We start from the raw sequence: 26,322 nt of genomic DNA on the forward strand, positions 1-26,322 counted from the left end.
ACCTGAGAAGGCACGCCTGTCGTACACCCAGAAAACCAAGCGACTGGGAAGGGGGAGGTGATAAGATGCACCCCACAACTGGTGAAGACTGCACTCACCAAGTACCTGGTCACCTGAGCTGCTCAGACCTGGGAAGGGCACAAAACGCAGGTGCAACCAAGTCTGTGCCTCTGTGGAGTTCCCAAGAACCTGGACCTGAGCAGCTAAGATCTGAGAAGTGCACACACTCCAGGGCCCACCTCAGACAGTTCCCTCAGACAAAAAGAAAGACAATGAGAAAATACTTGAGGACATAATAGTTGAAAACTTCCCTAAAATGGGGAAGGAAATAGTCACCCAAGTCCAAGAAACCCAGAGAGTCCCAAACACGATAAACCCAAGGCAAAACACCCCAAGAAACATATTAATCAAATTAACAAAGATCAAACACAAAGAAAAATATTAAAAGCAGCAAGGGGGAAACAACAAATAACATACGAGCGGATTCCCATAATATAATGGCTGATCTTTCAATAGAAACTATTCAGGCCAGAAGGGAATTGCAGGAAATACTTAAAGTGATGAAAGAGAAAAACCTATAACCCAGATTAATGTATCCAGCAAGGACGTCATTCAAATATAAAGGAGGAATCAAAGGCTTTACAGACAAGCAAAAGCTGAGAGAATTCAGCACCACCAAACCAGCTCTTCAACAAATGCTAAAGGATCTTCTCTAGACAGGAAACACAGAAAGGGTGTATAAACTCGAACCCGAAACAACAAACTAAATGGCAATGGGATCACACTTATTAATAATTACCTTAAATGTAAATGGGTTGATTGCCCCAACCAAAAGACAAAGACTGGCTGAATGGATACAAAAAAAGACCCCTATATATGCTGTCTACAAGAGACCCCCCTCAAAACAAGGGACACTTACAGACTGAAAGTGAAGGGCTGGCAAAAGATATTCCATGCAAACAGTGACCAAAAGAAAGCAGGAGTAACAATACTAATATCAGATAAAATAGACTTTAAAACAAAGGCTGTGAAAAGAGACAAAGAAGGACACTACATGATTATCAAAGGATCAATCCAAGAAGATATAACAATTATAAATATATATGCACCCAACATAGGAGCACTGCAATCTGTAAGACAAATGCTAACAAGTATGAAAGCAGAAATTAAAGATAACACAAAAATAGTGGGAGACTTTAATACCCTGCTCATAACTATGTATAGATCAACTAAACAGAAAATGAACAAGGAAACACAAACTTTAAATGATACAATAGATCAGTTAGATCTAATTGATATCTGTCGGACATTTCACCCCAAAACAAGGAATTTCACTTTTTTTCAAGTGCACACGGAACCTTCTCCAGGATAGATCACATCCTGGGCCATAAATCTAGTCTTGGTAAATTCAAAAATTGAAATCATTCCAAGCATCTTTTCTGACCACAATGCAGTAAGATTAGATATTAACTACAGGAGAAAAACGATTAAAAATTCCAATATATGGAGACTGAACAACACACTTCTGAAAAACCAACAAATCACAGAAGAAATCAAATAAGAAATCAAATTATGCATAGAAACGAATGAAAATGAAAACACAACAACCCAAACCTATGGGACACTGAAAAAGCAGTGCTAAGGGGAAGGTTCATAGCAATACAGGCTTACCTCAATAAACAAGAAAAACGTCAAATAAATAACCTAACTCTACACCTAAAGCAACTAGAAAAGGAAGAAATTAAAAACCCCAGGGTTAGTAGAAGGAAAGAAATCTTAAAAATTAGGGCAGAAATAAATGCAAAACAAACAAAAGAGACCATAGCAAAAATCAACAAAGCTAAAAGCTGGTTCTTTGCGAAGATAAATAAAATTGACAAACCATTAGCCAGACTCATCAAGAAACAAAGGGAGAAGAATCAAATCAACAAAATTAGATATGATAATGGAGAGATCACAACAGACAACACAGAAATACAAAGGATCATAAGAGACTACTACCAGCAACTATATGCCAATAAAATGGACAACTTGGAAGAAATGGACAAATTCTTAGAAAAGTACAACTTTGCAAAACTGAACCCGGCAGAAATAGAAAATCTTAACAGATCCATCAAAAGCACGGAAATCGAAACTGTAATCAGACATCTTCCAGCAAACAAAAGCCCAGGACCAGACGGCTTCACAGCTGAATTCTACCAAAAATTTAGAGAAGAGCTAACACCTATACTACTCAAACTCTCCCAGAAAATTGCAGAGGAAGGTAAACTTCCAAACTCATTCTATGAGGCCACCATCACCCTAATACCAAAACCAGACAAAGATTCCACAAAAAAAGAAATCTACAGGCCAATATCACTGATGAACATTTTTGTTTTGTTCCATTGATCTATATTTCTGTCTTTTGCATCATAGATGAAAAAATCCTTAACAAAATTCTAGAAGACAGAATCCAACAACATATGAAAAAGATCATATATCATGACCAAGTGGGCTTTATCCCAGGGATGCAAGGATTCTTCAATGTCTGCAAATCAATCAACATAATACACCACATTAACAAACTGAAAGATAAAAACCATATGATTATCTCAATAGATGCAGAGAAAGACTTTGACAAAATTCAACATCCATGTATGATAAAAACCCTCCAGAAAGCAGGAGTAGAAGGAACATACCTCAACATAATAAAAGCTATATATGACAAACCCACAGCAAACATTATCCTCAATGTTGAAAAATTGAAAGCATTTCTCTTAAAGTCAGGAACAAGACAACGGTGCCCACTCTCACCACTACTATTCAACATAGTTTTGGAAGTTTTGGCCACAGCAATCAGAGCAGAAAAAGAAATAAAGGGAATCCAGATTGGAAAAGAAGAAGCAAAACTCTCACTGTTTGCAGATGACATGATCCTCTTCACAGAAAACCCTAAAGACCACCAGAAAATTACTAGAGCTAATCAATGAATATAGTAAAGTTACAGGATATAAAATCAAGACACAGAAATCCCTTGCATTCCTATATACTAACAATGAGAAAACAGAAAGAGAAATTAAGGAAACAATTCCATTCACCATTGCAATGAAAAGAAAAAAATACTTAGGAATATATCTACCTAAAGAAACAAAAGACCTATATATAGAAAACTATAAAACACTGATGAAAGAAATCAAAGAGGACACAAGTAGATCAAGAAATATACCATGTTCATGGATTGAAAGAATCAATATAGTGAAAATGAGTATACTACCCAAAGCAATCTATAGATTCAGTGCAATCCCTATCAAGCTATCAATGGTATTTTTCACAGAACTAGAACAAATAATTTCACAATTTGTATGGAAATACAAAAACCTCGAATAGCCAAAGCAATCATGAGAAAGAAGAGTGGAACTGGAGGAATCAACCTGCCTGACATCAGGCTATACTACAAAGTCGCAGTCATCAAGACAGTATGGTACTGGCACAAAGACAGAAATATAGATCAATGGAACAAAACAGAAAGCCCAGAGATAAATCCATGCACCCATGGACACCTTATCTTCCACAAAGGAGGCAAGAATATACAATGGAGAAAAGACAATCTCTTTAGCAAGTGTTGCTGGGAAAACTGGTCAATCACTTGTAAAAGAAGGAAACTAGAACACTTTCTAACACCATACACAAAAATAAACTCAAAATGGATTAAAGATCTAATGTAAGACCAGAAACTATAAAACTCCTAGAGGAAAACATAGGCAAAACACTCTCTAGAATAAATCACAGCAGGATCCTCTATGACCCACCTCCCAGAGTATTGGAAATAAAAGCAAAAATAAACAAATGGGACCTAATTAAACTTAAAAGTTTTTGCACAACAAAGGAAACTACAAGCAAGGTGAAAAGACAGCCTTCAGAATGGAAGAAAATAATAGCAAAGGAAGCAACTGGCAAAGAGTTAATCTCAAAAATATAAAGCAACATCTGCAGCTCAATTCCAGAAAAATAAACGACCCAATCAAAAATTGGGCCAAAGAACTAAACAGACATTTCTCCAAAGAAGACATACAGATGGCTAACACATGAAAAGATGCAGAACATTATTCAGTATCAGAGAAATGCAAATTAAAACCTCAATGGGGTACCATTTCATGCCAGTCAGAATGCCTGCTGTCCAAAAGTCTATAAGCAATAAATGCTGGAGAGGGTGTGGAGAAAAGGGAACCCTCTTACACTATGGGTGGGAATGCAAACTAGTACAGCCACTATGGAGAACAGTGTGGAGATTCCTTAAAAAACTGGAAATAGAACTGCCATATGACCCAGCAATCCCACTGCTGGGCATACACACCAAGAAAACCAGAATTGAAAGAGACACATGTACCTTGATGTTCCCCACAGCACTGTTTATAATAGCCAGGACATTGAAGCAACCTAGATGTCCATCAGTAGACGAATGGATAAGAAAGCTGTGGTACATATACATAATGGAATATTACTCAGCCATTAAAAATAATACATTTGAATCAGTTCTAATGAGGTGGTGAAACTGGAGCCTTTAGGATGGACTGGTTGGATCTCCTTGCGGTCCAAGGGACTCTCAAGAGTCTTCTCCAATACCACAGTTGAAAAGCATCAATTTTTCAGCACTCAGCTTTCTTCACAGTCCAACTCTCACATCCATACATGACCACTGGAAAAACCATAGCCTTGACCAGACAGACTTTTGTTGGCAAAGTAATGTCTCTACTTTTTAATATTATTCCTCAAAATTGGCACATTATTATTATTGATTTATAAGATTGCTTTTTAAATATACCTTTACACCCTTTAGACCGAGAGAGATTCACTTTCTCTCTTCTTTTTCCTAATCACATCGGGCCTCATAAAAGATTTCAATAGACTATATTACCTCAAGGTATGCTTATCAGTTCTACTATTTGTCAAAATTTTGTAGCCAAGGCTTTACACCCAATGTGACAGCAATTCCCTCATGCATATATCATTAATGATATACTGTGACTACAAAAAGGAGAAATGACATTTTTGACACTGAATGGCCATGATATTCTTTAGACTCCAGAAAAAACTGATTAAAATAAAATTTTTTGAAATTATAAAACTGGTCCTTCTTACACGTGCAATAAGTTGACTTATTAAAATACTTTTTTGGATTTTAAATACTTTTTAGAGCTCAAATTCTGTCTAAGAAACAAAAACAGGCCTAAGAAAAAACCTAAAGTTAACTGTTATCATGTCCTTGGGATACACAGCCCACTCTCTCTGGGACTCAAACCATAAACAAAATGGTAAAACTCAAAAAAAAAAAAAAAAAAGCCAAGATAAAACAAAAGGATATTTTAAATTTCAAGTGGAAAACTATGTCTGTCTATCTAAATTTATCTGTGTCTCAATGTATGTCTTTTTTTGCATAATATGAAATTAATTTATCAATGAGCTATATTTAAATTCAGGTTCACATGAACTGAAAAATATTCAATATTAAATATAATGTTTCTTTCCTAATATAATTAAGACATGTGTTAAATCATCAACATCATATAATACTTTTATTATGCCTAGGTTTAAGGTAAACTAACTTTGTCAACAAAAAGATAACTCTTTATATAAATGTATAAATGAGATGAAAACTTTTAGATAAACTCTATTAAAAATAATTATATTTTAAAAACATCTATCTAAAATAATCTCTTAGGATTGGAATAACTTAAATTTCTAGAGTTATACTAAACTAAATGATAAACGTTTATTAAATAGCTAGGTCATTTCCAAATAAAATAAGATTTTAAAACATTAAGTTTTTCTTAGCGAAAAACTAAAGAGATTTTAAACTAGTAATAAATATATATATAAATATATATTTATATATAAAAATAAATATATATATTATAATATACAATATAATAAATATTCACCAATCTATAAAATGCTAATATACAAAACACTTCACAGTTGCTAAAGAAAAATAAAATAAAAGTTTTTAATAAAAAGATATACGGAATAACAAATAGAATGATGAATACAAAAATATAAAAAATGTTTATGACAAATGGAAGAGAATTTTATGGCAAATGGATGTAACTCATTGCCCTGAACTTTCTTCCTCTTCCTTCTTACATGTCTCAATCAATACAAATTCTTCTTTTATATGGGTCACACCTCTCCAAGGTGAAACTACACGACATGCTATAACCCACCTGTTAGCTTACTTTACAATAACGAGAACATAATTCTATAAAAACAGACAATGGCCCTGCCTATATTTCTAGACAGTTCAAACAATTTTTACATTCACTCTCTATTAAACAGATTACAGACAATCCTTATAATCTACAAACACAAGACATAATTAAATAAACACATCACACACTGAAACTACAAATAAAAAAAATTAAAAAGGGAGGAATACACATGAACACTTTTATCTTCCTTATCCAGAACAGACTTTACTAGATTCCAACACAATATATTCTTTAAGCCTATAACTATTATTAATATAGCTTTATTTTTTTTTTTTAATTTTTAAACTTACCACAAGGGGATATTTTGACAAAAGCAGAAAAACATTTCGAGGCATTGAAGGACACCTCCCTTCCTCTGCCCATTTGGTATCAAGACGGGTTAACTAATCAATGGGAATCTAAGAAACTAATCTTACAGGGAAAGGGGTATGCTTGTGTTTCTCCAGATGGATCCAACGAACTCACATGGCTTCCTCTTCAGAAGATTCAACCTAAGGGGGCCCCCAGCATTCAAACTAGAGACGAAACAACAAAAACCCCAAGAGGAAGAAATTCCAGTACAAGCCATGGTGGCTTTAAAAATCTCCAAAAAATGCTGCACTTGATGTCATCGACCTTATGATCTCCCTACTATGGGGACAAATAAAAACCCTTACTAATCAAGCTGAAAATCTAATTTCTCAACAGGGAATGCCTTGGAATCCTGAAAATATTTTTGTTGCTATGCTTGCTTTGCTTGCTTTTGCTTCCCCTGCTCAGGCTGACTTAATTGATCACACTTATTGGGCTTATATACCTAACCCCCCCTTTTACTGTAGGTTGTAGAATGGACAGATATAGGACCAATTGTATCCACCAACACTCAACACATATGCCCCCTCCTTGGAACTTGGAGAGGCCCTCTCATCCTGAGGAAGAAAGAAGACTAATTAACATTTCTCTAGGCTATGACATCCTTCCTTTATGCATGGGCCCAACAAAATTATGTATTGTTAGTCGACAAACATGGGCTTTCCTCCTGCCTCCAAAAAGGAACTTCCACACATTGCTTGGACTGTTTACTGCCCTGTCCTTTTATGAAAACCATGGCAATACTACCAAAACTGTAGGAAATGGACAAAAGTTAGAATGTAAGGGGTTTACTTATAAAGACTTTAAATATACTCCTGTTTATTGAGATAAATATCAAGCTAAATCAGGGAAACTAATGTTTATGGCAAATTACACCACTGTTGATTGGGGACCCCATGGTATATGGTTATTTAACTGCTCAGATGATACTAACAGCACTATATGTGACTATGCTACTCAAGTAGCATAGAAGGTTATTAACACTACAATGGAGCATTACCATGACAAAGGACTTCTTGGGTGGCTTGACAGTGGAATGCCCCCCCCCGCCCCCCTACCCTGCACCCATCCTCAATAAACAGATTGGACCTAAACAATGGGACATCTGGAAACTTGCTGCTAGTACCAAAGAACTTGGGACTTAGACTGGACATTTCACAGGGACCAATCGTAGTCATAGTAACTATTTCTTTTGTTATAACCAATCATATTTCATACAAGCTTGTGTTCCCCTTCCTTTTGTTCTAGCTATAGGGAGGTTTGCAATTCAATAAGACTTTACGTTCTATAACTTGTATAAATTGCAAATTATATACTTGTCTTAACTCTTTTGTTTCCTTAAGAAATGAATCTCTTTTGATTCTTCAATCTCGACGTAGTCTGTGGTTACCAATAAATCTCCAACGGCCCTGGGAAGAAGGTCCCATGGCTGGACTTGCTTCCTGGTTACTTACTAAACTGCTCTGGCAATCTAAATAATTCATTGGATGCCTGATTCTTGGCATTTTGGGATTAATAGCTATTTGCACCATTGCTGCCATCGCTGGTGTTACTTTACAAACCTCAATTCAAACACATAATTTTATCCAAAGTTAGACTAAAGATGCTCATACTATGTGGGCCACTCATGTTCAGATAGATGAGGATATTCAAGATGAAATACAGGAACTAAAAACAGCCATCAAATGGGTTGGAGATCAATTAATAGATGTACAAAAACAAGTAGTACTAAAATATGACTGGAATTCTACTCAATTTTGTGTTACTCCTGTTCAATTCAATCATAATGCCTACAACTGGGAACAAATCAAATTTCATTTACAAAACATACATGATAATGCCTCTCTGAATGTACAATTATTACAAAAAGAAATCTTTGAAACCTTTTCTAAAAATCTGCCCTCTTCCACTAATTTGAAAACTTTAGCTAAACAGCTAGCTGATCAATTATCTGGGCTAAACCCACACGGATGGTTTTAGAACATTACTCACAGCATCGGATCTGGAATTGTAACTTTGGTGACTATCTTGACAATTATATTTGTTGTTTACCATTGCCTTTATACAAAAATTGTTAAAACTGAATAAACTCAAATGCTCAGGACCCTTTTTACAAATATACTAAATAAATAAGGGGGAATTGTCAGGGAATGTTTAACAGGAGGATTCCTACGTGCTGTTTCTCATAAATCCTCTGTTTCTTATCAGTTTCTGGCAACAGAAACCAGTGGAACAGCATGCCACTCCCAGGACTGAGGTCATAGGATGAGACATGCATGAATCTCCTTCAGGAGACATATTCCTTAGGACAAAACTGCTTAGTCTCAATCCTCTTTCTTGAGATATGGATTGTCTCCTGACCCTATGACCATTGTTAATCCCTTGTTCCCTTGGTAATGGTTGCCGTAAGTTTGGTTTTCTGATCTTTATCATTGTCGAAAGAAATTCCTTGTACAACGGCCTATATATACTCACAGAAAGATCATTAAAGCACCTTTGCTCCATCAGAGCTTGGGTTCCCGTGTCTTTCTTTCTATCTCTGTCTCTCTCCCCCTCCGGCTAATTCTCTGGAGCGGAGAAACTAGCCGAGCACATTCTCCTGCCCTGGCTTTCAAGACCCCCTCGAGAGGGCGCCCTGTGCCTTCGTGAGCAGTGCAAGCCCTGTTCTAGGGTTTTATTGGTTCTCTGCATAAACCAGGGAGTATCAGCTTCTTTCTCTCTTTCACTTTCTTATCATCAACTCTGGACCACCAGGTTCCGGTCCATTAAAGGACCACAACAGCTTACAGAACACTTCTATTTAAATATCTAAATGACCTTTCAAAGGGAGTATATTCAGAATCCAACTCTTATGAATTCTTCATTTCTGACTGGGTCTTTCTTATATTTTCAAGTTCTTGTTAAAATTCTCACTGTGCTCACCTGTTTTGTTCTTTAATTCAATTAACATTATTACTAATGCTTCAAATTCTTTATTTCTTTTCATTATTTGTTTTCCCAAGGGTTTTCTCTTGCTGTTTCAATTGAGACCAGTTCTTCTGTCTTTTCATTTTTGCTAAACTTTCTCTGTGCCTATGAAATTAAGTGAAACAGTTACCTATTGTGGTCTTGCAGGGATGTCTTTATATGGGAGTGTCCCATGTAGACTGTGTGTGCCTAATGCCTTTGGTGGGAGGGCTGGATTTGATCTGGATGCAAGTCACTGTCTTTCCTCAGGGTGTGCAGGCAGCTATCACCGTGGTAGGAGGTGGGGCTGGAGATGGAGGTGCTATGGGTGGAGTCTGGTGTGAGACGGGGCTTCCTCTCTGCTCAGTGGCTATCATCATCCTGTCAGGGATTTGGGTCAGGTCCAAAGATCCTGAAATGGAAGCCCTTAGGATCTAGCTGAGTTGGCTCTGTTCCCTCTAAGTATGTGTTTCCCCCCTTCCTGCACTAGGACTTTTGCCCCAGACGGAGATCATGCTGAAGCAAGGGGGGCCCATGCAAGCTCAGAGCTCATGTCTGCTGTAGAAAGAGGTACAAGCTGTCTCCAAGGCACTGCTTGTGCAGGCGCCAGCAACTGTTTCCCTTGCTCTGCTCAGATGCAGCCTTGGTTCAACTCCCCATTGTCTCTCACATCCAATTACTGCCCTCAGCCTCCACTGCCCCAGCCCTGCTGTGGAGTCACACTCAGGGCAGGTGGGGCCTGCACTGATTCTTGGTGCTTACGGGGAGGCGAGCTGTGCTAGAGTGGCCACCGTCAAGAGTGTTAGGCTACTTCTAATGTACTGCTTGAGTTCAGTTCAGTTCAGTCACTTAGTCATGTCCGACGCTTTGCGGCCCCATGAACTGCAGCATGCCAGACCTCCCTGTCCATCACCAACTCCCGGAGTCTACCCAAACCCATGTCCACTGAGTCGGTGATGCCATCCAACCATCTCATCCTCTGTCATTCCCTTCTCTTCCTGCCTTTAATCTTTCCCAGCATCAGGGTCTTTTCAAATGAGTCACCTCTTCGCATCAGGTGGCCAAAGTATTGGAGTTTCAGCTTCAGCATCAGTCCTACCAATGAAACCCAGGACTGATCTGCTTTAGGATGGACTGGTTGGATCTCCTCGCAGTCCAAGGGACTCTCAAGAGTCTTCTCCAACACCACAGTTCAAAAGCATCAATTCTTCGGCACTCAGCTTTCTTTATAGTCCAACTCTCACATCCATACATGACTACTGGAAAAACCACAGCCTTGACTAGATGGACCTTTGTGGACAAAGTAATGTCTCTGCTTTTTAATATGCTGTCTAGGTTGGTCGTAACTTTCCTTCCAAGGAGTAAGCGTCTTTTAATTTCATGGCTGCAATCACCATCTGCAGTGGTTTTGGAGCCCCCCAAAATAAAGTCAGTCACTGTTTCCCCTGTTTTCCCATCTATTTGCCATGAAGTGATGGGACCAGATGCCATGATCTTAGTTTTCTGAATGTTGAGCTTTAAGCCAACTTTTTCATTTTCCTCTTTCACTTTGATCTTGAGTAAGCACCAACAATGGACATCACAGCCCCACCCAGACCGCCCCCCACCCTCTTGGAACTCTGTAGCCTCTGTGTCCCACATCTGAGCTTTCCACCTGGTTGTGGTAGCCCTAGATCCAGTGCTGTGCTGCACTGTGGATAAGTGGGTCTGGAGCAGTCACTCGATTGGGGTTGGCACTGGGGCAGTTGTGGGAAACCTGGCAGTCACTGAGGCAGTCCTTACTCTGCCCTGCCTTGTTGGTAAGCTAGTACACACATGCTTCTCATGCTCAATCCAAGCTTCTCACAGCACTGTTGTTAGTCCCTGTAGTCCTCCAATCAGTCAAGAGGGCTTGTCTTCCCTGTATCAGATCCTGGGCCGTCCCAATCCTCAAACAGCTTACTCCCCAGGGTGAATCTCCACCCACGTAATCTCCCTGTTCCTCTGAGTTCCCTCCCAGGGGTACAGGGCCTGACCTGATTGCTTTTCTTCCCTCCCTGCCTAATTACGGATTAATTTTTCTTGTTCTCTTGGTTGTACAGGAGTCCTTCTGCCAGTTTCCAGTTAGTTTTCAGTGAGAATTGTTTCATATGTAGATGTGTTTTTTATGTGTTCATGGGGCAAGGTGAGTTGCACGTCTCCTTCTATTCGACCATCTTGATAGATCTATTTTCTTATTGCTATTCTCTATTTGACGGGTCATTGTCAGCATACTTTAATTCTTTAGATATGGTTTCCTTTAGGTCTTTGAATGTATTTATAGGAGCTGATTGAAAGTGTTTATTTACTATGTCCTATATACATATGCCCTCAGAGACAGTTTCTATTGACTGGTTTTTGTCCTGAGTATAAGCCACATATTATTATTTCTTTGCAAGTTTTGTAATTTTTTATTTGACATTGGACAGTTTTGATAATATAGCAACTCTGGACTTATGACTCCTCCTTCTCAAAGCACTGTAGTTGCTGCTTTTTTAGTTTATTTGTTTAGTGATATGTCTAAACTAATTCTGGACAGTCTGTCTCTCCTGCAATGTGTAGCCTGATGTCCTTGCTCAGATTTTTACTTTTAATTCATGTCATTTTTAAGTCCAGCTTCCTAGGAGTCTCCGTAGGATCATCATAGCTTATTAATCAGCCAATGATTAGTCAAAGGTTGTGCAGAAACATCTTGGGCCAATAAAGCTTTCATTTTTACAAAAGGGATCAATGTGTATAACCTACATTAAAAATACATTAAAAATTCAAGCAATTTATGTCTGGCTTTTATTGTTTTCCTTGTGCAGGTCTCATGTTCAACCAGGTATGAATATGTAATTGGGGCTCTTCTTGGCCCCTCCTGAGTCTGTATGTAGCCATGTCTATCTACACAATCTTCCAGATTCCCAAGACTATATGGGAGCTTATCCAAGCCCTTTATGGTTGTTTTATTGCTCAGATCTCCCAGTTAAATTTTTGGTATGGTGTATTGCAATCACAGGCAACTAAGGTATATGTCCCACCTGATTGTTTGCCATTGATTTTGCTATTATTTTTGACAATGCTCTGGGCTTGAGGGCTTCTTTATTTTCATTGAAAAAATGTGTTTCTTGTCTCAAGATCAGGTGAATCATTGCTCACCTTTTATTCTACCTGTTATTTTTTCCTTTACATTTATGTCTATAACAAATTTGTCTAGAATTTATGTGTAGTAAGGCTCTAACATGATGTGTTTTCCCCAAATACCAGCCCAATTTTCTCAACAATTATTAACAATTCATCTATTCCTCATTGATTTGAGAAGCTTTCTTTAGCATATTTTAAGTTATTATGTGTCTAGAGTCTTACTCAGTATTAGCTGCACTAAAACAATGACCTGTCAATTTCTGTGCCAGTATCACATCATTTTAGTATATGTTTATAATACACCCTGGCTTTTTTGTTGGTGTTGTTTGAGTCAAGACTCCTCTTACTGCTCTTTTAAAAAATAATAATCTATTCTTATTCATTTGCTTTTCCAACATACTCTAGAATTATTCTGTCAGGTGAACAAAAACTATTTCTTAGGCATCTTTATATATCAGGAGGGCACATGATTAATTCAAATGATTTATTATAGCTATGAATGAATCTTCTGCTTCTTAATAGAACTGTTTCTCTGAAGAGATGCCTAAACTTTCTCCATGAATCTAGAGGACAAACTTTGTCCAATTTCATGTTGCATTTCTGGAAAATTGTTGAGTTTAGAATGAACCTATGCTAGAAATGGTAGGGCCTTGGCACATGCTTCGCCTCATTCAACAGGGCTGCATCCCACCCCTAGAAGCCTGACAGAGTTCCTCATTATCCTTCCCTTCTCAGTAGTGACTATTATATGTATTAAGTGAAGTGGGTGAAAGTTGCTCAGTCACGTCGGACTCTGCAACCCTGTTGCCTATGCAGTCCATGGAATTCTCCAGGCCAGAATACTGGAGTGAATAGCCTTTCCCTTCTCCAGGGAATCTTCCCAACTCAGGGATTGAACCCAGGTCTCCCCATTGCAGGCAGATTCTTTATCAACTGAGCTATGAGGGAAGCCCATTTTATGGGCTTATTAATACATATTATATGTGTTAATGCCTTCCTCAAACATATCAAGTTTTCCTAGTAGATACTCATTTCTCTAAGCCAACTGTCCAAGAGCTGCACCAACTTAAGTTTTAGCTACAACTTGCCCAGCATTACTTTCATAAGGGTATCTCTTAACTACAGTTAGTAGAAGCAATTGAGGAGTTTAGATTCCTGACAATCAATCAGGCCATAGTTCAATACTCCTACAAAGTCTTTACACTGATGGGCAATGCAGTATTTAGGATAAGTTAATTTTCATTTAAAGTTTAATTTTAAATTCCCATTAAGATTTTCTGTTAATCTTTAAAACTGTATTTTCTACCATTTTGTCTTTTAAAAATCATAGGAGTTTGAAGTTGGACAGACTTTAGTTCAAACTCTTATTAGTTATATATAAAATCTCTTATTAGTTACCTAAACTTTGTAAGTTACTTCTCTTTGACCCTTTGTTTCCTCTTCTATAAATGGAGATAAATAACACTTTTCAGATCTTTATGAGGATTAGAAGCATTGAACACAAAGGGTTGACTTAGCACATTGCCAGGTATATAACATGTAATATTATAGAACATGTTCTTTTTGATTTTGTGAACATTGCTAATTGCCTTGTGCTTTAATAATGATCTTGTATGAGTTATTGATTTTTACAGGCCAGTTCCCCCAACACTAAAAGACTTCAAATGATGCCTCTTCTTTTGGGGTTCTTAGGTCTTTTTAAAAGTAATCTTTATATCTTTCACCCTGCTTTTAAGGAGTGGCCTATCACTTATTGCTATCCTGGGGCTGGTTCTAAGAATAGATTCCACTCTCTGTCTCACCTCCCTTACAATTTTCTGCTTCTAATTTGTTCTACACTGGGAAATCAGATGACCAAACTGTCAGAAATGTGTCTAAATTAAGAATAAAGAGGTTGATCAGAAGGCTAAGGGGTTCTCTTCAGGAGAAGAATATAGAATCTATTAGAGCATAGTCTTTGTGATAGTGGGCAGAGCTGTTAATAAGTCGTTTTTACTTATTTTCATGTTCTTGGATGTGTTTCAAAAACCCAGAGAATCAAATAAATGGGAAAATGAGCTACTACTATACTTTTGAAAAAAAAAAGATAAACAAAACATGTAATTCTAGAGTTAATATGAGATAATGTAGGGCTGTGACCCAGGAATGTGCTAGGAGCTAGGAGGAATGAATATAATCGATTATTCTTATTGGGAAGACTTGTTAAGTCACCAATCTTAACATCAAGGTAGTTAGAATATTAACATATATTAAGCATCTATTATGTGATTATGTGATAGGGCCCTTGCATGTATTATCTCAATCCTCAAACAGCTCTGAGAAGTAAGAATTATTATACCCATTTATGGTAAGGAAATGGATACTCTAAAAGGTTAAAGTGACTTATTCAAGCTGAAAAGTGCCAGAGTCAGAATTTAAGGTTTGTTCAATTTCAAAGCTCAAAAATCTGTAACCCTCTGGTGATTTGTAAGGACGGACTTCCTCTTTGTACAAAATTTACTTACTCTACATCAGCAATGAGAACATTTAATAAAAAAACCTGAATACCATCAACAATTACAATGATATATATCAAGTGCCTAGGAATTAATTTAAAATGCAGAAGACCTTTATGAAAGAATATTAACTCTACTTAGGACATAAAGTTTGGTACACCTGAAATTAATATAATATTGCAAATCAACTATACTTCAAAAAAGACAGAAAGATCTGAATAAAGGGAAAGGTAAATTATGATCTTAGGGTAGAAGGACAACATTATAAAGATGTCAATTCTCCCTAAATTAATCTATAAATCCAATTCATTGACCAAAAAACCCAACAAGATTTCATGGAAAATGGACTAATTCTAAATAATATATGGAAGATTAAAGATTCATGTGGTTCAGGAGTAGTCAGTACAAGTCTGAAACAAGAAAAGCAAAGAGTAGAGATTTAACTTACCTGCTATTAAGGCAAATTACAAACCCTTCATAAATGAATGAACGTGATATTGGTGAGGGAGCAAATAGGCAATGGAACAAAATAAAATTCAGGGATGAAGTCAAGTATATATAGGAACTTGGTACCTAGGAATGGTGGTAACACAAATCAATGGGGAGAGAAGAGATCATTTAATAAATGGAGTTGGGAAAATTGGATTATTATGTAGAGAAAATAAAACTAGACCCTTTCTTAATGCATATACAGAATAAATACACACTGAAGACCTGAAATGGAAGGCAATATTATAAAAATATAATGTAAACAGTTACATCATAGTTACAGAAAAAGTAGAAACATCTATGACCCATGGGTAGGGAAGAATTTATTAAATAAGATCCCCAGAGCACGCACCATAAATGCATAGATTGATGGGTTTGACAAAATGAAATTAAATACTCATTGGTTAGGGGTAAAGTGTACTGATATCTGCCATTTACTTGGAAATGAATCAAAAAGGATAGATAAATGGATGGATAGAGATAGAGGGGTAGTTATAGTGGATAAAGCTGTTATTATTAATAATTATAGAATCTAAGTGGTGGTCATATGAGTGTTTGCCATACTATTCTTCCAATTTTTCTTTATATGTATGTATGTATATGGGCTTCCCAGGTGGTGCAGTGGTAAAGAATCCGCCTGCCAATGCAAGAGAAGTGGGTTTAATTTCTGGGTCGGGAAGATCCCCTGGAGTAGGAAATGGCAACATACTCCAGTATTCTTGTCTGGAAAAATCCCATGAACAGAGGAACCAAGTGGGCTACAGTCCATGGGGTCACAAAGAATCAGACATGACTGAGTCACTGAGCAAAGCACACATATATGTATGTGTATGTGTGTGTGTGTGTGGGGGGGGCTTCCCTGATGGCTCAGATGGTAGAGTCAGTCTGTAATGCAGGAGACCTGGGTTTGATCCCTGGGTTGGGAAGATCCCCTGGAGAAAGGAATGGCTACCCACTCCAGTATTCTTGCATGAAGAATTCCATGGACACAGGAGCCTAATATATATATATATATATATATAGGCCATGCCATATGGTATGGCATGCAAAATCTTAATTCCCTGACCAGGAACCCATGGCTCCTGCAGTTGAAGCAGAGTCTTAACCACTGGATGGCCAAGGAAGTCCCAATTTTCTGTATGTATGAAATCATAACAATGAAAAGCCAGTGAAAGTGAAATAATTTTGTTCAAAAAGGATATTGTACATAAAGTTTTAAAAAACTGTGGCTGACTGGAAAAGAAATTTGACACATAAACACACAGATATAGAAAAGGTATCTGCTATATTTGTATGTCTATACATATATATATCTCACAAGAAAACTTATGTAATCAGCAAGGAAAAGATAAAATAAACTAAAAGAAAATTTGCAAGATAAATAGGCACTTCAGAGAATGAGAAAACAAATAGCTAATATATTATATATAAAATAGGAAAGTGAAATTGAAAGTTGCTCAGTCGTGTCCAACTCTTTGCGACCCCATTGCCTATGCAGTCCATGGAATTCTCCAGGCCAGAACACTGGGGTGGGAAGCCTTTCCCTTCTCCAGGGGATCTTCCCAACCCAGGGACTGAACCCAGGTGTACCCCATTGCAGGCAGACTCTTTACCAGCTGAGCCACAAGGGAAGCCCAAGAATACTGGAGTGGGTAGCCTATCCCTTCTTCAGCGGATCTTCCTGACCCAGGAATTGAACCAGGGTCTCCTGTATTGCAGGCAGTCTCTTTACCAACTGAGCTATCAGAGAAGCCCTATATATAAAATAGAAGATCAAATAAATGCTAAGTAAAATAAAAGATACTACTTGAAACCCAATGGATTGGCAAAAATTAAGAAGTTATATAAGAACTGGCAATAATATGAAGAAATAGAAACTCTTATGCACCATTCATAATTTAGAACAAATTTCTAGAGAAATCTGGTAATATTTGGTGAAAAATTCATATGCACATTTTATAGGATCCAGGACTTCTTCTCCAAAATGCACACTTCAGATAAACTGACACAGGAACACAAAGAGACAGAGACATCTGTGAAGATATTCCCTGCAGCACTGTTTGGAATACCTAAGAACTGGGAACTATCAATCAAAGAACAAATAAAGTACTGTGATATCGGTACATGTTGGAATATAATTCAGCAGTCATCAGGAATGAACCATATATGAATATGGATAGATCTAAAAAAGAACACTGAGTGAAAAAAGTAATAAATAGAATGAGATGTACAACATAACTCTTGTGTTTAAAAAGAAAAAAAATCTACACAAATAAACATCACTAGAGATTGTACATGGATATGGATCTTGCCAACCAAGGGATTGAACCCAGGTTTCCTGCACTGCAGGCAGATTCTTTTACCGTCTGAGCTACTAGGGAAGCCCACATATGTGTCATGGCAATATAAGTCTAAAGTCAACATAAAACCTTCCCACTTCAAAATACCATAAAAACCACTTGCTTAAGGGAAATGTCAAAAAAGTAAAAGAGAAATGAACTGACCACTTCCAGGTCACATGGCTTACCGGAGTACACAGCACATGAGCAGCAGATGGGTGGGGACGTTAGCTGGATTGAGCATACTGGGTGTGTCTGACTTCATACAGGCCAGGAAGGCACGCATCCTTCTGTTTTTGTCCTCAACTGCTTTGCCTAGCCAGAGCTTCTTGAGGTTGGGGCAAGTCCATTCCCGAAATGTCAGTGCAGACACCAGCTCTGGGGTTTGAGGTGACTTCCCTTTATAGGCAGACCACTCTTTAAGAATCACTGAAGGAACTAAAAGACAGAAATTGAGGAAAAACAGGTTATAGAGACTCTGAGCATTTTGCTGCTGGTCACAACTGACAGAATCCATCACACTTCAACATCTTTGTATTTTCTGTCACTATAATTTTTATTGTTAGCAGCAGAAATGGTGAGAGTAGTAAGCATTTATCAGATGCTTGGTATGTATTAAGTATTTTATATATAAATGTAAATCTTACTCCTCTAGACAAACCTGAGAGAGAAGCATTATGATTATATTATCACAAAATATAGTACCCATTTTATAAATGAAAAACAATCAAAGCTTAACTGTTACATAGTTCTATAGTCATATAGTAGTCCATCCATTATTCATAGGCAATACATTCCAAGACCCCCAACGGACACCCAAAACCATGCATAGTACTGAATCCTGTATGTACTATGGTTTTTCCTATACCTATAAACCTATGATAAAGGTATGCAAGAGATTAACAACAATAATGAAATAGAACAATTATAATATACTGTAATAAAAGTTATCTGAAAGTGGTCTCTCTCAAAATATCTTATTGTACAAATTTAATGCCTTTTCCATCGTAACTAAGCCCTTATCATGTACTGTGTCCATAATTTTTGCAGTTCAAGATGTGACAGCAAAACTAGCATAAATTTCTTTTTCCTTCTTCACAATTTCACAGGTAGAAGACTTGTTCTTACCATACATCTTTTTGTTCTTAGTACAGATGCTAGCAACGTCAGCATATCATTTTTTCCTTCCCTTATTAATTATTGAGAACTTTTACCTTTTCACTTAAAGAAAGCACTTTCTTGTTTCTCTTTGTCATATTTGAACTGCTAGTATCACTACTCTTGCACTTTGGAGCCATTATTAAATAAACTAATGATTACTTGAACACAAACACTTCAACTGATTATAGGGACATCCCTGGCTGTCCAGCGGTTAATATTCCATACTTCCACTATAGCAGACACAGGTTCAATCCCTGGTTGGGGAACTAAGATCCTGCATGCCTCACTGTGTGGCCAAAAAAATAAATAAATAAAATAAAAAGATTTTAATACAATAGCAAAGATAGGAAATAGACATTGGTCCAATTGTGTGTATAGTTCTATGTCACGTGTAGATCCATGCAATTATCACCGCAATCAAGATATAAAAATATTCTATCACCACAAAGATCTCTCTTGTACTACCCCTTTTATGGTCATATGCAATGCTCTCTGGCACCATCCGTGATCTCTGCCAACCACAAATCTGCTCTCTATCTCTATAATTTTGTCAGTTTGAGAATGTTATATAAATTGAATCAGTATGCAACCTTTTGAGACTGGCATTTTCACTCAGCATAATGCTCTTGAGATCTATCCATGTTGATGCATATATCAATAGCTCATTCCTATTTTGATGAGTAATATGCCATGGTATAGATGTACATGGTTTACCTTTTGAAGGACATCTAGATTACGTCCAGTTTGGAGCTATTATGAATAAAGGTGTTATGAATATTTGTGTATAAGTTCCTGCATGAAAATAAGTCTTCATTCTCTAGCATAAATGCTTCAAAAATGTAGTGCTACACACTTATTTTTAGTCTACTTTTAGTTTTAAGGAACTGCCAAATTGTATTCCAGAGTGGTGGTATCATGTTACATTCCTATCAGCAAATCATGAGTGATCCAGTTTCCCCACACTCAGTCTAGCGTGCTCTATTAACACCATTATTCATTTTAGCCATTCTGATAGATAGCTATGTAGTAATACTTCACTGTGGTTTTGATTTGCATTTCTCTAATGGCTAATGACGGTGAGCATATTTTCATGTCTTTATATCCCATACATATATCTTGTTTAGTGAAATGTCTGTGAATGTCTTTTGCTGATTTTCTAATTGGATTATTTTTATATTGTTCAGTTTCGAGAGTTCTAGCAGATACTTTCTTTCAGAGTATTTCAGATACTAGTCTAGATATGTGGCACTTGTTCACCTGTGGATTTCCAATTGATCCAGTACTATTTGTTAAAAAGACAATCCTTCCTCCAACGAAGTGCTTCTGCAGCTCTGTCAAAAATCAGTTGGCTGTACTTGTGTGAGGCAATTTTTGGGTTCTCTATTCTGTTCCATTGGTCTATACCACTGCTAATCACAGTCTTAATCACTGTAGCGACATCTTAAGTCTTATAATCAGATAGAGTGATTGCTCCCAAATTATTATTCCTTCTCAAAAATGTTTTAGCTATGCTAGGTCCTTTCTTTTCCCATATAAATATTAGAATAATCTTATCTTCATATATACAGAATCCTGATAGAATTAGATATAAACTCTGTTAAATCTATATACAATTAATTTCTGTTGAATCAGTATCAAAAAAAATTCCCAACAAAGTCCAGCACCAGGCAATTTGATAGTGAATTCACCAAAAATTTAAAGGCGAGCTACCACCTATCCTTCTCAAATGATTCCAAAAAAATTGAAGAGGAAGGAATGCCTCTAAACTCATTCTATATAAAACAAAAATATCCTTCAATCCTAAAAGAATGACTACAGGTATTTCTCTACACAAAAAGGAAATGATAAAAGAAGGAATTTTGGAATTATCAGGAAGGAAGAAAAAACAATGAAAAGAACAAATATATGGATAAATACAATATATTTTCTTTCTTCTGAGTTTTCTAAATTATATCTCACAGTAAGCAAAAACTGTAACAATGTCTGTAGAGAAAATAATTAAGACGATTATAAATGGAGAAAGGTAAAGAGATGCAATAGAGGTCAGGTTCACTTCACTCGAACTAGTAAAACGTCAACACCAGTATAGACTGTGGTAAGTTATGTATATATAATGTAATACCCAGTAAATACACTAAAGTAGTTATATAAAGAGATACATTCAAAAACATATAGAAAAATAAAAATGGAATTCTAAAGTAAGTTCACATATCTATAGGATGGGAAGGATAGGAAAACAGAGATATAAAAAACGGAACAAACAAGTAAAAATAAAATGACAGACTTAAGCTCTAACATGCCAATAATTACATTAAATGTACATAACTTGGTAAAGTAAAGTAAAGTAAATTGGTCTAATGACACCAATTAAACACACTGTGGACTCTAAAAAGGTGACACAAGGGATTCCCTGATGGTGCAGTGGTTAGGACTGGGCACTTTCACTGCCAGGGCCCAGGTCCAATCCTTGGTCAGAAAAACTAAGATCCTGCAAGCAGAGCAGTGAGGCCAAAAAAAAAAAAAAGACACAAATGAACTTATTTGCAAAACAGAAACAGACTCACAGACTTCAAAAACAAACTTATGGTTACCAAAGTGAAAAGGAAAGGGCTGGGAGGAAGGGATAAACTAGGAGACTGGGATTAAAACATACACACTACTATAAAGATATAAAGCAACAAGGACCTACTGAAAAGCACAGGGAACTCTATTCAGTATTCTGTAATAATCTCTATAGGAAAAGAATCTGAAAAAGAGTGGAGATATATATATATATGTATAACTGATTCACTTTGCTGTAATCCTGAAACTAACACAACACTGTAAATCAACTATACCCGAATATAAAATAAAAGTTTAAAAAAGAGTTCCTTTTCCTCCACATCCTTTGCCAATATTTGTTGTCTTTTTGATAATAACCATTCTGAAAGGTGTGAAAACTGTGGTTTTGATTTGCATTTCCCTGATGACTGGAGAAGTTGAGCATTTTTTCACCTGTCTGTTGGCCATCAGTATGTCTTCTTTAGAAAAATATCTATTCAGATCCTATGCCAATTATTTAATTGGGTTGGTTTTTTGATGTGGAGTTTAAGAATTCTTTGTATATTTTGGATATTAACCCATTGTTGGATAGATCATTCGCAAATCTTTCCCAATTCAGTGAATAACCTTCCTGTTTTGTTGATAGTTTCATATGCTATGCACAGAGTTTTCAGTTTGATGAAGTCCCATTGTTTATTTTTGTTTTTGTTTACCTAACATGAGGAGATATATCCAAAAAAAAAAAAAAAAAAAAAAAACCAAACAAACCTTAAGACTGACGTCAAAGAGAATAGGGCTTAGGTTTCTTTTAGAAATTTTAATGGTTTCAGGTGTTATGTTTAACTGTTTAATCCATTGCATGTAGCTATCCAGTTTTCCCAACACCATTTATTGAAGAGGCTGTCTTTTTCCCCATTGCATATTCTTGCCTCATTTCTCATAGATAAATTGCTGATATAATTTTGGGCTCATTTATGGGCTCTCCATTCAGTTCCACTGATCCATATATCTGATTATGTGCCAGTATCATTCTGTTTTGATTATTGAAGCTTTGTGTGTAATACAGTTTGAAATTAGGGACTGTGATACCTCCTGTTTTGTTCTTTTCTTTAAAATTTACAACATTGTGTTAGTGTCAGGTGTACAGCAAAGTGATTCCATTTTATACATATATATACACATTATATACAGGCTTCCCTGGTAGCCAGGCGGTACAGAATCTGAACTTGAATACATAATACAAGATATATAATTATAACTATATAATATGTATAACATATATATGTTCTTTTTCAGATTGTTTTCTCATATAGGTTATTACAGAGTATTAAGTTGAGTTCCCTGGGCTACACGGTAGATCCTTATTGATTATCTGCTTTATGCATGCAAGCTGTGCATGCTAAGTTGCTTCAGTTGTGTCCAACTCTTTGTGATCCCAAGGACTGTAACCCACCAGGCTCCTCTGTCCATGGAATTTTCCAAGCAAGAATACAGAGTGGGTTGCCATTTCCTCCTCCAGGGGATCTTCTTGACCCAGGGATCGAACCCATGTCTCTTCTATTTCCTGCATTGGCAGGCAGGTTCTTTACCACAAGCGCTATTTATGTTAATCCAACCTCCTAATTTATCCCTTCTCCCCAACCTTTCCGCTTTGGTAACCATAAGTTTGTTTTTGAAGTCTGTAAGTCTGTTTCTGTTTTGTAAGTAAGTTCTTTTGAACAACTTTTCAGATTTTCCACATATAAGCAGTATCATACGATATTTGTCTTTCTCTGTCTGACTTACTTCACTTAGTATGATAATCTCTAGTTCCATCTGTATTGCTGCAAATGGCATTATTTCATTCTTTTTTAATGGCTTGAGTAATATCCTAATATGTGTGTGTGTGTGTGAGAGAGAGTGTGAGTGTATTCCATTATCTTCTTCATACATTACTCTATTGATGGAAATTTAGGCTGCTTTCATGTCTTGGATACTATAAATAGTGTTGCTATAACCACTGGGTTGCATCTATCTTTTCAAATTAGTTTTCACTTTTTCCAGATATATGCACAGGAGTGGGATTACTGGATCATATGGTAGTTCTAGTTTTAGTTTTTTAAGGAAAAACACCATACTGTTCTCCATGTTTTTTTTGTTTTTAAGACTTTATGGCTATTTGGGTCTTTTGTATTTCCATATAAATTTTAGAGTTGTTTTAGTTCTGTGGAAAACACTGTTGGTATTTTGATAGGGATTGTGTTGAAACTGTAGATTACCTCAGATAGTATGGTTTTTGACAATATTAACTCTATTAACTCTTCCATTTCACAAGCACTTATATCTTTCTGTTTGTGCCATCTTCAATCTCTTTCATCAAAGTCATAATTTCCTGAATATAGGTCCCTTAACACCTTGCTTAGATTTATTCCCAGGTATTTTAATTTTTTTAATTGGAGGATAATAGCTTTACAGTGTTGTACTGGTTTATTTTAATCTTTATGTGATTGTTGGGAGTTTTTGATTACTGATTCAATTTCATTAAATTGGCCTGTTCATATTTTCTATTTCTTCCAGATTTAGTCTTGGGAGATTGTACATCTCTAGGAACTTATACTTATCTTCTAAGTTGTCCATTTTATTTATTTTTTAATTTTTAAAATTTTTGTTGTATATTGGAATATAGTTGGTTAACAATGTTGTGTTAGTTTCAGGCATACTGCAGTGATTCAGCTATACATATATATGTACCTATTCTTTTTCAAATTCTTTTCCCATTTAGGTTATTTTACAGAGTACTGACCAGAGTTCCCTGATTCTTGTTATCTATTTTAAATATAGCGGTATGTACATATTAATCCCAAACTCCCAATCTCTCCTCCCACCTTCCCCCTGGTATAGGTTGTCCATTTTATTGGTGCATAATTGTCCATAGTAATCTCTTATGATCTTTTGCATTTCTGTGGTGTTGGTTATAGCTGCTCCTTTTTCTTTTCTGATTTTATTGATTTGGGCCCTCTATTTTTCTTGATTAATCTAGCCAAAAATTTACCAATTTTATCACTTCAAAGAACAAGGTCTTAAGTTCATTGATCTTTCTTATTTTTAGTCTCCATGGCATTTATTTCTGTTCTGATTTTTATCATTTCTTCTACTACCTTTGGGGTTTTTGCTCCTATTTCCTACTTTCTTTAGGTGTAAGGTTAGGTTGTTTCAGATTTTTCTTTTTCCTGAGGCTGGCTTGCATCACTATGCCTCTTAGAACTGCTTTTGCTACATTCCACCGTATATACTCAATCACCATGTTTCTATTTGCATTTGTCTCTAGGTATTATTTGATTTCTTCTTGAATTCTTTAGTGATCCATTGATCATTTATATATGCTATTATTATTATTATTATTTATTATGTTACAATTTATTATTGTAGCATAATGCTTGGCCTCCATGTTTGAGACTTTTTTTGCAGGCTTTTTTTCCCCCTTGTAGTTAATAACTAGCTTCATATTGTTGTGGTTGGAAAAGATGCTTGATATGATTTCAGTCTTCTTAAAATTACTGTGACTTATCTTGTGGCCCAGCATGTGATCTATCCTGGAGAATGCTCCATGCACACTTGAAAAGAATGTGTATTCTGCTACTTTTGGATGTAACTTCTATATATCTACTAAGTCCATTGGACTAATGTGTCATTTAAGGCCAGTGTATCATTTATATTCTGTCTGGAAGATCTGCCAACTGATGTAAGTAGGGTGTTCAAGTTCCCTAACATTAATATGCTACAGTCAACTTCTCCCTTTAGGTCTCTTAATATTTGCTTTATGTATTTAGTTGCTGCTATGTTGGCTGTATATATGTTTATAATTTTTGTATATTCTTGGATGGATCCTTTGATCATTATGTAATGTCCTTCTTTGTCTCTAGGCCTGGAGCTGGTCTTGAAAGGCTAATGGGTGGGGCTGGAGGCCAGAGGGTCCAAGGCCTGCTGTCTATCCACTAGTAGGTGAAGCCAGGTCCTGAGGCCAGTGCTGGCCCATTTGTGGGTGGAGATAGGTCCCAGTGTGTTGGAGTTGATGTTGGCCTGCAGCTGGACCTGTCCACCAGGACCCACACCTGGGTCCTGGTGTGGCTGGCAGCTCAGTATAGCAGCCAGTGTACTGGTGGGTAGGTCTGTGTATCTGCCCAGCTATCTGTCTGACCTGAAATATCCTAGGACTGGTGCTAATTGGCTGGTGGGTGGGGCTGGGTCCAGGCACTAATAAACTAAAGGGAAGGTCCCAAGATGGCACTTACAGCACCAATATACCCATGATAGGATGAACTCCCCAAAATGGCTATGACTGGCTTGATGTCCGCACGATGATGTTTCAATTGCCTCTTGTCTCTATGGGAGGCTCTCTAAATCAGCACTTGGTCTGATCCAGCCTCCTTACAAATTATTGTTTCTGTCCTGAGTCTTGGACTGTGTGAGTTTTTTGTGTATATCCTTTAACAGTGGAGCCTTTATTTTTATAAAGACAGAAGGGACTCCATGACTTCTGATGAAAGATCAGCCTTTATTTGTATTATTTCCCTCTATATGTAAAGCATCATTTCTCTCTGGCTGCTTTCAACAATTTTTTCTGTCTTAGGA

General features: G+C 36.7%; 1 protein-coding gene across 5 annotated transcripts in view; it reads right to left on the minus strand.

The window, feature by feature from the left end:
• The window catches only part of FAM120C (family with sequence similarity 120 member C), a 143,272-nt gene that overhangs the window by 30,217 nt on the left and 86,733 nt on the right, over window positions 1-26,322 (minus strand). For all 5 annotated transcript variants that reach the window (XM_061136921.1, XM_061136922.1, XM_061136925.1 and 2 more), the window contains exon 10: window positions 18,198-18,447. In XM_061136921.1, the coding sequence (XP_060992904.1) occupies window positions 18,198-18,447 (250 nt within the window). The remainder of the gene's footprint in view (window positions 1-18,197; window positions 18,448-26,322) is intronic.

Source organism: Dama dama, chromosome X, assembly GCF_033118175.1.
Source record: "Dama dama isolate Ldn47 chromosome X, ASM3311817v1, whole genome shotgun sequence".
In the NCBI taxonomy this organism is placed as follows: Eukaryota; Metazoa; Chordata; class Mammalia; order Artiodactyla; family Cervidae; genus Dama; species Dama dama.